The sequence below is a fragment of the Pocillopora damicornis genome, chromosome 7 (assembly GCF_964200805.1).
Source record: "Pocillopora damicornis chromosome 7, jaPocDami1.2, whole genome shotgun sequence".
In the NCBI taxonomy this organism is placed as follows: domain Eukaryota; kingdom Metazoa; phylum Cnidaria; class Anthozoa; order Scleractinia; family Pocilloporidae; genus Pocillopora; species Pocillopora damicornis.
The window spans coordinates 24,933,689-24,948,363 of NC_142676.1; the positions used below are offsets into that span (position 1 = coordinate 24,933,689).

The 14,675-nt window shown below is 38.2% G+C and overlaps 2 protein-coding genes and 1 pseudogene across 3 annotated transcripts; 2 read left to right on the forward strand and 1 right to left on the reverse strand.

The window, feature by feature from the left end:
* The first annotated feature begins 482 nt into the window (after positions 1-482).
* On the forward strand, positions 483-10,909 carry LOC113667203 (fermitin family homolog 2). Of its 2 annotated transcripts, none has more exons than XM_089211807.1 (15): positions 483-1,227; positions 1,572-2,205; positions 3,655-3,688; positions 3,830-3,898; positions 4,148-4,255; positions 4,857-4,949; positions 5,855-5,899; positions 6,281-6,330; positions 6,595-6,644; positions 6,754-6,825; positions 7,237-7,334; positions 7,437-7,592; positions 8,116-8,178; positions 8,505-8,651; positions 9,058-10,909. In XM_089211807.1, exons 1-15 carry the CDS (start codon positions 1,095-1,097, stop codon positions 9,343-9,345), a joined length of 2,040 nt encoding a protein of 679 aa, XP_089067933.1. In that variant the 5' UTR covers positions 483-1,094; the 3' UTR covers positions 9,346-10,909. The 2 variants fall into 2 exon arrangements, with proteins under 2 accessions (XP_089067933.1, XP_027038804.2); XM_027183003.2 differs by having other exon boundaries at positions 657-1,227; positions 6,284-6,330.
* Positions 9,764-11,677, forward strand: LOC149043286 (uncharacterized; annotated as a pseudogene).
* Positions 11,678-12,001: 324 nt separating this feature from the next.
* LOC113667279 (protein ZNRD2) lies at positions 12,002-14,663 on the reverse strand. Its single transcript, XM_027183092.2, has 3 exons — positions 14,447-14,663; positions 13,970-14,057; positions 12,002-13,544 (listed from the first exon to the last, which is right to left on the reverse strand). The coding sequence occupies exons 1-3, from the start codon at positions 14,585-14,587 to the stop codon at positions 13,300-13,302; spliced, it is 474 nt and encodes a 157-aa protein (XP_027038893.2). The 5' UTR covers positions 14,588-14,663; the 3' UTR covers positions 12,002-13,299.
* Between the last annotated feature and the right edge of the window lie 12 nt (positions 14,664-14,675).

Genomic DNA, 14,675 nt, shown 5'->3' on the forward strand with positions numbered 1-14,675 from the left:
CCTATAAGTAATTCGTTTTTTTACTGCTTTTTTTGTTTTTTTTTTCATGGAGTGCAGTGAGGAGGAACTGAATCACCGACTCAAAACGGGTCACTCAAATGAAACTCAAGATTTAAGATAAATACCTGAAGATTATATTTTTAGAGACCCTCCCAATTATAATAGGCTTTTCCTCTAGATTCTGGTTCGAGAACAACAAATCCAAGTTCTCATTTGTTTTCGTCGCCTATGTGGCTGGCGCACCAAAGAGCGTGATGAGTGGTTGGGTGGGGGGGGGGGGGGGGAAGTTGTATTGAATCGCGAAGGGCATTTCAGCGCGCATTGCTTTCGGCTATTTCACTTCCTGAGAGGCAGGTCACGCGTATCAGTAAATATTTGCCAAATACATCTTCAAGTTCCGTCCATTTCGCCTCCGTCGACTCACCCACGTTCTGGGTCACCTCCGAACAATGTTTGTTAGTCTTTCCTTCAACTTGCGGTTTGAAAAGCACTTACGCAAAGAGGTTGTAAAGGAATAACATCCCTGCATCTTCGCGCTTAGAATTTCAAGGCGTTGCATCCGGTGATATGATCAGCATTTGTATCCTGCTCCCTATCATGGGAGTTGGAATTGTCAGAATGTTGGTGTGGCCAAAAATTCGACAAAACGCTAATATAAACGTGAAACATCGGTGGAGGAGATCGGATGTTTGCTACCGCAACGAAGATTTCCGAATAATCCCGAAAATATATTCAAGTGGTATCTGAAGTCACGTGTTGTAATCATGCCGATCAAGAGTCAATCGCGGTGGCGTTAGGTCACGAATGAGAGCTGTGTGGATTAATTTAGCAATTTGCTTTCCTTCTGTCTTCGAATGAGATATTGTCATACTTGAGTCGTCGCTGCAGAATGGCATAAAAGACTCGGTAAGGACCGGAAGTCATCATCATCTGTTATTTTGGTTTGTGAGCACTGAACGTTATTCTCTATCGACTGATAAATTCCTGTCACAACTGATCTTTCGTTCGATTTACGACAAAGTTCATTGTGACCACTTGGATAAACTGACAGCTGAATCCTCCGCCTTACATGCTAAAATATTTCACATTAAGCCATGAGCAACCTTGGCAAGAAGTCGAAATGGAATTTGTCGGTTTTCATAACAAATTTAAGCACCGAAAAGTCGGTTGAAGTGAATGGAGAAACTCATGTTGGCAAATTAATGCTGGACCTCGTTGAAGGGCTAGGTAAGTGTCATAACGGCGCGCCTCTGATTCCACAGCATAACCTTTTGATCGGGTGTGGTGATTATGTCGTGTGGAAGATGTATTTCTGTTGAGCAATAGCGAAATAAAATTGTCTCGTGACTTGCAATTGTTTTTTGAGATGTTGTTGACGGTGACATTTGAGGCAATAGTTCTTGTTATGTATTGGAATTTGAAAGCAAATGAGCATCCAAAGCTATTTGGTTTGAGGTAGACATGTGTAAATATTACGATCATGTTACGGCCATTTGAACGTGCGAAAAAGGAGAACTATTTACGTTAACTATGTGCTCTTTGTTTCATATCGTCTGTCTACATTTTTACAGATATAGCAGCCGACTGGTCCGATCATGGGTTATGGTGGCCTCAAAAACGACAGTGGCTGCTTAAACCTCGATTGACACTAGATACCATTGGTGTTCAAGGAGATGCGGTTCTACAGTTTACTCCAACGCATAAAAAAGTTCGAGTACAGTTACCAGACCTGCAGTACGTTGAAGTCTCATTGGATTTTTCCAAGCCCATTTTTCACGCCGTGCAAGAACTTTGTGCCGAACTTGGAATCAGGCATCCCGAAGAACTCTCTCTGTTGAAACCATACGAAGGGTTGAGAAAAGAAGGCCGGAGAAGCTTTCGTGGTAAATTAAAGAAGAGACATTCGCAGTCTTCGCTTAGTTCGGACGACAATTTATCTACTAATAGCGACGACAAAACGAGAGGAAGCAAAGATAGTTTAACAGTTCCAAATTATAATTCGCTTCCCAGGCACGGTTACTCCTCACCGAATGGCACCCTAAACGCATCATCACCGGTTGGTTATTCAAGTTTTACGTCTGATGGGTCTTGTGGAACGATCGAATCAACAGCATTAGCGAGCAGCCCAGTCTCTCCATCAATTGAAGCTATTTCAGCATTATTTAAACCCAAAACGCTACAAGAAAAAGCTGTTGTCAACAAAGGGTATGCTTGTTTGTTTGCTATGAGAGAAAAATTCTAGGGCCCGACTAATGTTGTAAAAAGTACATCAATCTACTTTATTTAAATGTAAAATGATCTCCAACAGTCCATAAAAACCTCGATTAAATATCACTTTGTGATCTCGACTTTTGGGGTTTTGAGAAGCCTTTCTTTCATTTTCTCTCATTCCCCTTCCCTTCAGCAAACAATAGGGCCATGGAAAAGTAATCCACTGCACTCAGACCTCACATATTTCCTAAGCCTTGATTATACAGTGATGGTTTAATTTGATGTGTTCACATCTTGTGTGAATGAAAAGGGTTTTAAGCTATGAATATAAATGGCTTGATCCTGTTTTGTTGCACTGGTGTCTAAGGCTTTCTCCTTAATCCCTCATAAGACATTGATCCCTAAGGATTTTTATTTGGTGGTGTCCATACTTAGTCGTTTCAGATCTAAATTCACTGGATTCATACCCAGTTTGAGTCAGTTGGTACCCAAACTGTTGGTAGATTTGTACCCATCTCAATATATATTCATTTTGAAATACTCGCACTCAAGCACATGAACAGATGTCCATCATTTTGTGGAACAAGTTAGTAGAGTTAAACACAAGCTAGTAAGATAAGAGCAAAATTCTCTTTGTATGCTTGTGACCATCTTAAAAAGAAAAACAAATGAAAGCTGTTATAAATGTGTTTTTTTGTCTCCTTTTGTTATCAATTGTAATAAATTCATTTACTCTTCTTTTTTTTTTTCATTTATTGTACTCTTCAAACACATTTAAAATGGAAAACATGCTGTATTAGTATGGGTACAAAACCACTGTGGGTAATGACTGGAAACCCATTTGGTATAGCAGATTGCAGTACTACAGCAACCTGCACTGCTCTTTTGAAAAAGAATATAGTGAATTATGTTCATGCTTCAAGCTTTAAGGAAAGACATAGCCAGCAATGGCAATCACAAGAAAAATCACAATTCTTTGCAATGTGTTTAGAAAACAAAACTGTTAGCCACAAGATTTCCTCTGAATAAATTGCACAAAACCATTGAAATTAATTGTAAAGAAGTTAGCACCTGTTGTAGTACAGGAATGCACAAAGGTGCATTTTTAAGTCTGTTAATGAGCTTGTATTGTGAAATAGACATTTTTAGAAGATTGGAATTGTGATGGAAAATTTTTTCCTATTGCAAGGCTTAGAATTTCATTCATTCACAGTTTGGTTCATTTTTGACTGTTAGTTAACTGAAACATTTTCTTATTATCTGTTTGTGATTGCATTATTCACTGGATTAACATCCTCATATTGCATTTTGGGAATGGTAGATAAAATTTGAGTTAAAAACTGGTTACAATTAAGAACTGCCCATGTTAAAAGCAAATTTTAAAGAACTCTTTGAGCCTGTTGTTAATTTTATATTTACTGTTTTTACACTTATTTTTGTCAGATGGATGGACTCTTCAAGATCTTTAATGGCACAGGTATGTCTGTATCGTCTACTCCTGGGTACGCCAATCAAGTGTTAATTTCCTAATTGTTGTGGTGTATATACCACTCTCGCCAGTTAAGTTGTAAAACTTGTTTGGTCACTAATAATAATTATTTCAACATTATTTTTGCAGGAAGTTGCAGAATTTTCCACGCTCCTGTTGAGATATAAGTACTATGCATTCTTTGACCTAAACCCAAAGGTAGGTAAAACAGGTTTTTATAAATTCTTTATCTCAAAATTGATCTGTACAAAAAATAGAGAAAAGCATCAGGGAAATCAAATGATTTTCTAAGAGTTGCCAAATAATGCAGAGCAACCTGACTGTTTGTTTGTTTGTTTTCATGAAAAACCTGAGAATGGGGATGAGATATTTTTAAGTATTTCCACATGTGGGTTTGATTGATTTGCAATTACTAACTAATGATAATTGTTGTTGATAACATTATAGGTTGATGAAGTGCGAATCAATCAGCTGTATGAACAAGCTAAGTGGTCAATCTTGACAGAGGAAGTCGAGTGTACTGAGGAAGAGATGTTGACGTTTGCCGCCATACAGGTAAGGGTATTTTAAAATGGTCATTTAAACTTTCTGAGGTCCTTCCCTGTGTACATCCAGGTCACTGAGAAAGGATTTATTCTACACTCTAGTCATATGGCCCAAATATAGAACTTATCATATGTCTTTTATCCTTTTTTGTTGAAACACCCATCACCTGTGTCAAGGTTGAGATTTTATCATGTGGTTCTAATTTCTCAAGAGGATTGGGAGAAGGGAGCCATTTTCAAGACCTGGTCAGGTCTTTGTGTTGTGTTCTTGTGTTATACACTTCACTCTTACAGTGCCTCTCCCTACCCAGGAGCGTAAATGGGTACCAGAAAACTTTCAGTAAATCCTCAGGAACAGCAGCTTGCTAACTTGCTATGAATTAGCATTACATCAAGGCAGAGTAGTAGTAGTAGTAGTAGTAGTAGTAGTAGTAGTAGTAGTACGACTGCTACTTAACTGGGATGGCAATTTGGGCCACTCGGCCTGCGTTCAGAAGTTTACCCCTCAACTTTTGGTTGATTATCATTCAGTCAACGTAGCTCTGGCCCCATGATGATGACAATGCTTGATTAAACTGGCTAACTTTTCTTTTTCTTTGCTTGCTTATTAGTTTCAAGTGAAGTTAACGTCAACTTCACCACAGAACCAAGCAACGAGTGATGATGACAACGAGGACATCGACGCAGCACTCAATGATTTACAGGTTCCTATTAACAACAGTTGTGTTCATTTATAAATTAACACCTTTAATAAAGGGAGTAAATTTCTTAAGAAACTGTGGTGCTGCGTTGGTGGGGGAGTACTTCAAGATAATTAAGTTTTATCAACTAAGTTGATAACGACAATTGACCACTGTCAGGAGTTGTTAAGCTGATTTTTTGAGCATTAACCATTTGTCAGAGGGATTGATTTATTCTGACGAAGGGCTAGCACTCAAAATGTCAGTTTAGAAACTCCCTATGGTGGCTAATTTACAGTATCAACCCAGTAATAAAACCATATTACCTTTAGTAATAAAGGGGGTAAGTCTCTAAAGAAACTGTGTTGCTGCATCAATGGAAGAGTATAACAAGGCAATTTGGTATCATCTACTGAGTTGATAACATAAATTGGCCACAGTGAAGAGTTTCAAGGCTGACATCTCGGTTGTTAGCCCTTCATCAGGGGGAAAATTTTTAGAAATATTTCTTTTATCATACATCTGCAAAGGAGTAAGTGAAGGCTTCACATTGCCCCAGTGTCAACAATGTTACGGTAATTTTAAAACTTAAAGCCCAAAAAGGAATGCAAACTTTTAACTAACATCTACCTACCTTAGAACACGTCAAACTGCAATCATAATTTTATGCATCAAGTTGTTTCTTTTTCTGTCTCCCCTGCAACCACGGTAGAAGCTGTTTTAAATTAATCATCTCGTGAAATTATTTTGATGTTGGTGAGATAGTTGTGAAATGCATTGAAGTAAACAGAGGTCAATTGATTTTCCAAAATTCAGTGAGTTGTATGGAATATTGATTAGGTAGTAATATATTACATGATGATGATTTGCTCTTTACATGGCAAGGTATCTCGGAAGCAGAACTAATCATGAGTACATTTTTTCCTAAGGCAACTCTTGAAGGTTCATCACTCACCACTCCAGGGCAACAGAAGGTATGTACAGTCTGGGACTTTTGTAGCTTTTATAGTCTCAGATTAGTTGTTCTATCATTAACCTTAAATAAATTAGAGGAAACATTTTTCACTGTGACTTTATTCATCCAGGGGCCATTTTTTTCAAATTCTTGAGCAAAGCTTTTGAAGCATTTTTACTGCAAGCTGTCAATGGGAAAGATGAAGGAAACTTTCTAATTGTCAATCTCCATTTCAGGAGATTAACTGGATAAGAAGAAAATATTGATAATGATAATAAGCTTGTGACAGGAAGGGGAAAAATCTACTTTGTGGATACTTTTTGTTGTTTTAAACTTCTAAGAATGGCTTGGTACTCACTTCTAAATAATGTGATATTTATTTAGTTGTTTTGTATCTTAGCAGAGTTTGACATCAGTTCCAGAAATAAAAGATTATCTTCATTTGGTGAAGTAAGTGTTTCTTACTCTGTCTTGTTTCTTCCAAAAATTAAAATTAAGTTTAGTAATGATGCAATTATCTGAACCCTTTAAATCCTAAGAGTGACTGGCATCTAATTTCTCCTTACAGTTAATAATACTGTTGAATCATTCATTAACATCATGAGAATAAAGCACATAATTGCCAACTTTAAAAGTTTTGAATTCTCCTGGTCAGTTTAGGATGTAAAGGGTTAAGAATGATCTAAGGTGGTGTTTTTTGTTCTCCTGTCCTAGGCATAAAACATTTGGTTCGAAGAAAAAGAAGTACTGGTTTGTCTTCAAAGGTACAGTACCTCTAAATAAGCATTTTCTTTTCTTTCTTTTTTTTTCTTTTCAAAACATTCCTTGAACATCCTGTTCAGCCTGTAAATAATGAATTTTTTCCTTTTGCAGACACCATCTTGTCACTGTTTAAATCTCAAGAGGAAGCTTTTGGTCAAGCAGTTCAAAAGTTTAATCTGAGAGGTAACCAACATGGGAGAATTTACCATTATGGAGAATGTAATGTAGCAACTGTACTGAAAAATTATAAAAGGACAGGAATACACTCTAGTATCAGTATGCATATTCTACAGATCCCCTGTGAAATAAAGGAAGAGAATTTGTCAAACAATCAAGATCTTCAGTTGGTGATCATTTCCTTTATTCTCCTGACCTCATGTTTAATTTGGAGGTGATCCTGCAAGGTGAAATTAGATGTCAGTCACTCTCATGGGTCATAAGGTTAAACATAGGTTTTGCAGGCTGCAAATATTTCTGCCATCCTTCTTCTACCCATTTCTTTTATCTGAGGAAACTTTTTACTTTCTCTGGAGAATTTTCTTTCAAGTCCGGCACTATGTGGTCACTGAGCTGATTATTGTTGTTGCTTTATAGGTTGCGAGATCATCCCAGATGTTAATGTCAACAAAGAGAAATTTAACTTCAAAGTTAAGCTCCAAGAATCAGAGGATATTGAAATCTGCTGCTCTTGTGTAAGTAAAAAGTTTATCTCTTTTGAGGAATATCTCCTTAACTCTCTTCAAAGTTAACTTTTTTCTAATGGTTGAATACCTTTATTTGTTTTTTGATCCTAGGAATCTCAGTATTCTAAATGGATGGCAGCCTGTCGCCTGGCATCCAAGGGAAAGACTATGGCCGATTCTGGATATGATGCGGAGGTCTCTGGTATCCAGGCCTTCCTCAGCATGCAGCATGATAAGGGGGATGCCACGCCCCTTAGTCCTGGACAAGTGAGTTGATGCTCTATCTTCAGTATGTTTTGACACGCGTTAACAAAACTAACGGAGCGGACTGGTAAACTGTGCGTGGAAAATGGACTCAAAAATTGAAAAAACAAAAAAACAGAAAACAAAAGAATAAAAAAAAAATTAGAAGAGAAGAAAATTTACCGCAAAAAGCTGAAGTTTTTCTCACTTGCTTCAACAAGACTTGTTGCTGTGTATGCTGCCTGGATCAGCACGCTATGGGATTGATTTGGTTATGCCTGACAAAGTTCTTTGATTAGGTTAGGGATCTCACGCCAATCTGTCAGCCAATCAAAAACTAAAACCAATGGCCTCATATGGCCACTTGATCACACGCGTGCTACAGTGCTAGAGGCAGTTTGCGTGTTTTTATTTCGAGTCCTCATTGGCTCCTTGTGGTATTTTCTTTGCTCTGATTGGCCACTGTCGTTGGTGCTGGTTTCATGACCCTCCCATTAAAAAGTGCTTTCTAAATTAACATTTGACATGTGATGTTTCACATTTTCAGATTCCCATTCAGCCGGAAGATTTCGTTGGTCCAAGAATGTTGAAAAAATACAAAGCTAAGCAGGTACTGTCAACTTCTGTCAGCTTCTCCAAGTGAAAGCAAAGCTGAAGAACCACGCTTTGTTTCTTTTGCGCTTTTTCCTTTCTTAGTGATTCTCTTTAATCCTTTGTTCCTGCTACACTTCCTCCTCTCCTCTCCTCTTGCAGTAATATTTCGTTCTACTGTCGACGTGAGAAACTCAAACACAGACGTTTTAACCACAGATTGTACAGCTACTTCTTGTGCCTTGTATAGCATTAATTTTTTTTTCAACTTTTTAACCACAGATTGTACAGCTACTTCTTGTGCCTTGTATAGCATTAATTTTTTTTTTCAACTTTCTCTTTCAGATTGCTGCTCGTATCCTTGAAGCACATTCCTCTTTGAACAAAAGCTCGTTGGTTGAATCTAAAATGCTCTATGTAAGACAATGGCAGGCGTTGCCAGAATTTGGTCTCTCTCATTTTGTCGTTCGATTCCGCGGCTCAAAGAAAGAGGTAATTGTTTTTAATAAAAGTAAGCAACTTTACAGCTGAAAAGCATTTCAGTAATTTTTCGTTTTGACAAAGATAATATGCATTTGTCACGAAAGACGGAAGAGCAGTTTACTTCCTTGTTAAGAATATAACCTCGTTGTAAGCGAAGAAAAGCTCCATTCAGGTGACAGTTTATCAATACTCTTCGATGGGGACCTGTAGTCTTGACTTTTGTTAGAACCTTGAACAGTTCTTATTTCACCAGTTGGGATATTTCTTTGTTTTCTTTTGATTTTCGTTTTGTATGCTTTGTTCTAAATTTGTGTTTTGTTTATTTTTTATGTCATTTTGTAAAGAAAATCCTTACAAAGGCAGTTGTGGCACCTTTCATTACAATTCAGTTTGATTTAATTTTTTTTCTTTTCAGGAAATCCTTGGAATCGCATTTAACAGAATAATGCGAATCGACCCGACAAGTCGTGAAGCATTAAAGACCTGGAGATACAGCGTGATGAAAGCTTGGAACGTAAACTGGGAGACCAGGGAAATGGTTGTCCAATGTGAAGGGGAGACCATTACGTTCGCGTGCACGAGTGCAGACATCAAAGTCATTCACGAATTTATTGGAGGGTACATCTTCATGTCAATGAGAAAAGATGTCAATCAGCCATCTAACGAAGAGCTGTTCTTCAAACTGACCGGGGGTTGGGTGTAGTCTGCTGCCTGTTCGAGTCATTTCTTTTTTATTGGCAGTTGATGAAGCGATTATGTTTCTCTGGCTTCTCTTGTTACCTGTTTTTGATTGAATTTATGTGTCGCCAAGCAAAACCATCTATCTCCCTTCTTGTAGCAGTGCTTAAAGTGCGGGAAAACGCGGGTGACCAAGTTGTGATTGGTTTTAGTTTTGCATCTGATTGGTTTAGAGTGGCGCGAGTTTTCTGGACCAATCACAGAGCGAAGTGATGCAAAACTAATGGAATCTCGGATTACTTTCCATACTCAATTGAAAATTGTTTTTCTCCGTCAGTCTGAGGTAAACTAGCTTCGTGTTGTGTCATCTATGTCTGATAGTTCCGGGAGGAACTGATATTATTCTACCTGTGAATGGGTGGAGACACAAACAAGAACAGAGCATGACATCTGTTTATCAGACTTCTAAGAACGGAGCAGGTAATTTAGTGTTAATAACTGAGTTGGAAACGTAAATTAGCCACCGTAAAGGGTAAGAGAGCTGGCGTTTCGAGCGTTAGCCCTTCACTCTGACGAAGGGCTAACGCTCGAAACGCCAACTTTTTTACCCTTTACGGGGGCTAATTTACGTTTTCAACTCAGTTGTTAACACTAAATTACCTGCTATACTCTTTCACCGACGCAGCACCACAGTTTCTTTAGAAACTTATCCCCTTTTCTCAGAACGGACTCTGATTGAACTGCAGTTGGAGATGCCACGCGTCCTTGAAGGTCACCACAATTTTACGACACTGTTGAATGTCAAGGTTAACTGCAACTATATTCCGTTAATACATAGCGTTTCTCTCAGTTTAGTTTATAAATGTGTTATTCGGTCTACAATAAGTGAAATCTCGAAGGTTGATATTAAGCAAACTGTTGTTTGTTGGAGAGCCTGTTTGATGAAATTTCAGAGGGTACATGCTGTAAATGTGATAAACTCTTCTCGTCTTCCATGTATGAGTTATCCTAAAGTATCCATACGGTAGCGTATATTAATGTCAGGGAAATTTATCGCCTTGTTATGGAGAAGTCACGTGTAACGCCAAATCACCATATATTTTTTACTTTGTTTGTTTGTTTGTTTTATTTTGAGCGGTTAAGATTTATTTTCGACTTTTGCCTCATGTATTTTTTTACTCTGTTTTCTTGAGTTAAGATTTATTTTCGACTTTTGTCTCATATATTTTTTTACTCTGTTTTTTTGAGTTAATATTTATTTTTGACTTTTGCCTTCGTGGAAGAGATGATCAATACACAGTTAAATGAAGGGAACTGTTGAACATAACGGTCCTGAATTTGTAACCAATTTGTTACTGTTAATAAGTATTTTCCTCGTAATTTGCCACTGTCATGTCAGGACAGGAAGAAGAGACTAAACACTCACTCACAACAGGAAATCTTAGTACTTAGTTCAAACAATTATATCAATATCGTTTGGCTGCCTCGTACGAAATCAGTTAATGTAATCACTGATGTGACATCAATAAGTGAGCGACATGATACCATGTACAAATTAATTATGACTTAAATAAAGGAATAGAAAGAAATAACACGAACAATGCGGGTATTTGATCATCATTGCGAGAAAGTTAGGTATTGAGGACCTAGTTCAGGTACTTGTCTTCAAGCAGCTGTTATTTTCACACAAATCCACAGGTCTGTCAAATTGATCGACAGTCAGCACTGCAAACGGCTGAGAAGGAAAATACTGATCGCATTCCATTAACTCACATTTAACCCTCACAACCACGCAGTTAAATCTATCATTCTTAAAATCTGTAAACTACTTCAAAACGATTCAGAGACTGGTGCTATCTTTTCGCAACCTCCACTAATTTCCTTCAAACGCGACAAAAACATTGGCAACTTTTTGGTCAGAAGTTCATTTCAAACCAATGACTAACCTGGAACTCTTAAATGCGCTCGCTCACGATGCAAAACTTGTTCTTTCATTCATAACGTAGAGAAAATGTCGGGGCCCAAGAGATCTATTAAGATTACTGATTACTTTACGTGCACTTCCGCCAATGTCATTTACTGCATAACCTGCACTTATTGCAAAAAGTTATGCATTGGTGAAACAGGAAAACGACTTGATGACCGATACCGAGAACACCTTCGCGATATAGGGGGAAATGACAAGGACGCATCCAAACCAGTCGCGAGACACAAATCTCCCTAATCATTCTAAGTAGCATAAGGCAGTTTGCGCCCTTTCCCTACTTCGAGGCAGTTCGGAAAGCCACAAAACTCTAAAACAAAATTTATCTTTCAAATCGGCACTCATCATCCCCAATGGCTTTTCATTCAACTAATTTGTTGTTGTTTCTCGTCACCATATTCTGCACATAGACCCACAGACAACCTACTATTCCTCCAATCGCTCTGATGAAGGGCTAACACTCGAAACGTCAGCTTTTAAACGTTTTACGGTGGTCCATTTACGTTATCAACCCAGTTGACAGTACTAAATTACCTTATTCTTTTCACACACCAGCTCACGATGGAGAGAGTTTCATTTCTTTTTTTTCTCTTTTCCAAAGCGAAACATTCAGCTGATTGCGCGGATTATAGTTGAAGCTGAATAACTCATAGCTTGCCCCGATATCCTTCCTTACAACAAACAGAGCTGTGAGGCGTGAAGCAGTAAGATTTTATTGAACACGTACTGGGTTATGGATCTGTGACTGAACGGTTTTCAAGGAGAAAAAAGGAACCTTATTGGACAAGTTTCCACCGTGCAGTCCGAAGTTGGAGGAGATCCTCTGAAAACAAACGGAAGCGTCCCAAAACAGAATTCCGTTCAAAATTGTCTATGCCTAACGCATCTACCAGGGCCGTGCCGTCGATGTAGAAACGATTTTCCCAAAGCGGCATAATTTATGTTTTGGAGACTGGTGCTTAAAGTTTGTTCTTACGTTTACTAGACAAGAACACTATTTGGCATTGCTTTTACTGTCCTTTTGATGAAAAAGAAACTGTCGTTTACGATGTGAAAAAAAAAACCTCAACATCCCATGGGAAGGGCTATACTAAGATTTTGTTACGTTAAGCAGTATTCAAGATCGTAAATCTCGACATTCTATAGTACAGAGTGTTTTCTTCGTTTTGCCATGGGAAGAAACAACGTAGTTTAAGGTCTCGGATCACAAAAATTCTCAGCTTTGAAAGTGAGCAATTGATGAAGGCGGCTGGTAACAAGCTTCATGGAGTATTGTGTCCCTTGATTTCCGATGAGGACAAAGTGTGAGAGGGCTTTTTCCAATTAGTACTAACTCTCACGTTCCAGTAGATACTTTAATTTGTTTGAGGTAAAGGCTTCTCTTTTTCTTCTTGCATGAATTTAAATGCTAATAACTTGTGAAGATCGATTCACGAGGTTTAAATATACCTAATTGCTACAGTCATTTGGCCTCAAACACACTTCTTCTTGAAAACCGGGAATGCATCTGTAACTCAGAAATCACAACCTTTTCGGTTGTAAACCAGCCGTTTTCACCCATCATCTCCAGTCTCACGTTTTCGCTTAATATTCCCCCGATTATGGTGACGTCCCTCTGGTAAAGGAACAACTTGTTTCCTTGCTGCAGTATTCTTCTTCTTGTAAAAAACCTTGGTCGTTTTTCTGCGGTATCTTGGGCTCTTTTTCATCCTATGGGCCAGCATCATGGCAAGATCTCGCAGTGTTTTGGACCCGATAAGCCATGGGACTGCCTCCATTTGTTACGAGCTTTGCAATCGTTAGAAGTTTCAAATTTCTGGAGATGGCATTGTACAATCCTTTAAATTTAGTTTTTCCCTAGGAGAATACCTCTGCACCCCCTATAGATTTTTGGCTGCAGCACACATGATCATATCATCATGACACCACAAAACCTCCATTATTATTTCCAAGTTAGAATCTTGACTGATTCCACATTCAAAAGTACTTCATTTACTATTGAATTTCTTTCAGTACTTTCAGTGTCTCTGCACATGTCTTGAGCAGTTCACAGAGTTGCTGACACTCTCCTATAAAATGACACCTGGACAGTGCTTCACTGGCCCAAACTATCTTAGCATTCACAGCCTGGGTAGCTATGGCAACAGCATTTTTGTTGACAGAAGAGTCCACAGGATTAGATGGAACCCTGCTAGTCTCATGAGAATCTTGCTGTGTTGGCTGGACCACAGGCAGCCCACCTTCACAAAAAAATACAAATTACCTGCTTTAAATTGCATTATAACCACAATATATTTTAGCAGTTGATTTCCGCAGGATGGGTTGTGAATTTGAACTACAGAGTTGTTTCAAAAGATGCAGAGAATATTAGAAATAAAGCTGGATGTAAGTCAAGTTTTTTCATCTTGTTTCACAGAAAAACACAACGGGCCATTATGCTGTCATCTTTACCAAAACAAAGTTGATGAAAATAACACCTCTCCTGAGGGCAAAAGATTTCCCTAAAGAAATTTCCTCTTGGGGGAAAAATGCAGGCCCTATGATAGGCCCACCTCATGACTGTAACAGCACATATTTGCTCCATCTTCCCATCTAAAAGAGCTTGCGATGTTCTAAGCAGGGGTTTCAGTTACAAGATATTCATTGGGTTGCTTTAACACTTTACCTTGATCACTGGGATCTGTAGGCTGTGCATCAACTTCTTGACAAGCTACACAATAATCTGATTGGTCACGGTACTTTAGAAGAACATTCTATGAACAGAAACACATTAGTAGTAGTTTGTAAAGTTCCAAGTCAAAGGGAAATCTTCAAGGTTCAATTACAGCCATTTGCTCTGCCATGTTCTCTGCTGAAGTTTGTTACGTCACGAACAAGCGGCCTGGTTGCACATTTTAAGCCAATTTTCAAAAGGTTATCTGACAATGCATGCTTACGGTTATTGCAGTAAATTTTTCCATACCATTTAATAATGATGGTAAGAATCACAATTTTTTGAGTGTATGTTTCTAGTTGAAAGGTTCACATGTGATTTATTGTAATTTTTGTAATTTAATGTAAATTTTGTTAATGTAACTTAAGTAAAACAAAACTAAGTTAGATGGACAAATTATGACATTTGACATGGATCTTACAGACCTACCCCACAAACATCACAAGTGGATCCCAACATTCGGTATCCTTTTAACAAATATTGTCCCATCAGTGCACTGATTTTATCACTTCTTTCCCGAGTTCTGTTGATCCTTTCTTGAGTGTGTTTATCCATGGTCGGACGGGACATGATCTCCTTCTAACCCAAGGTACCTAGTGTACAAAATACTTCATGTAACGCGCAGACATTAATGAACACAAGAATAAATGAGAGAGAT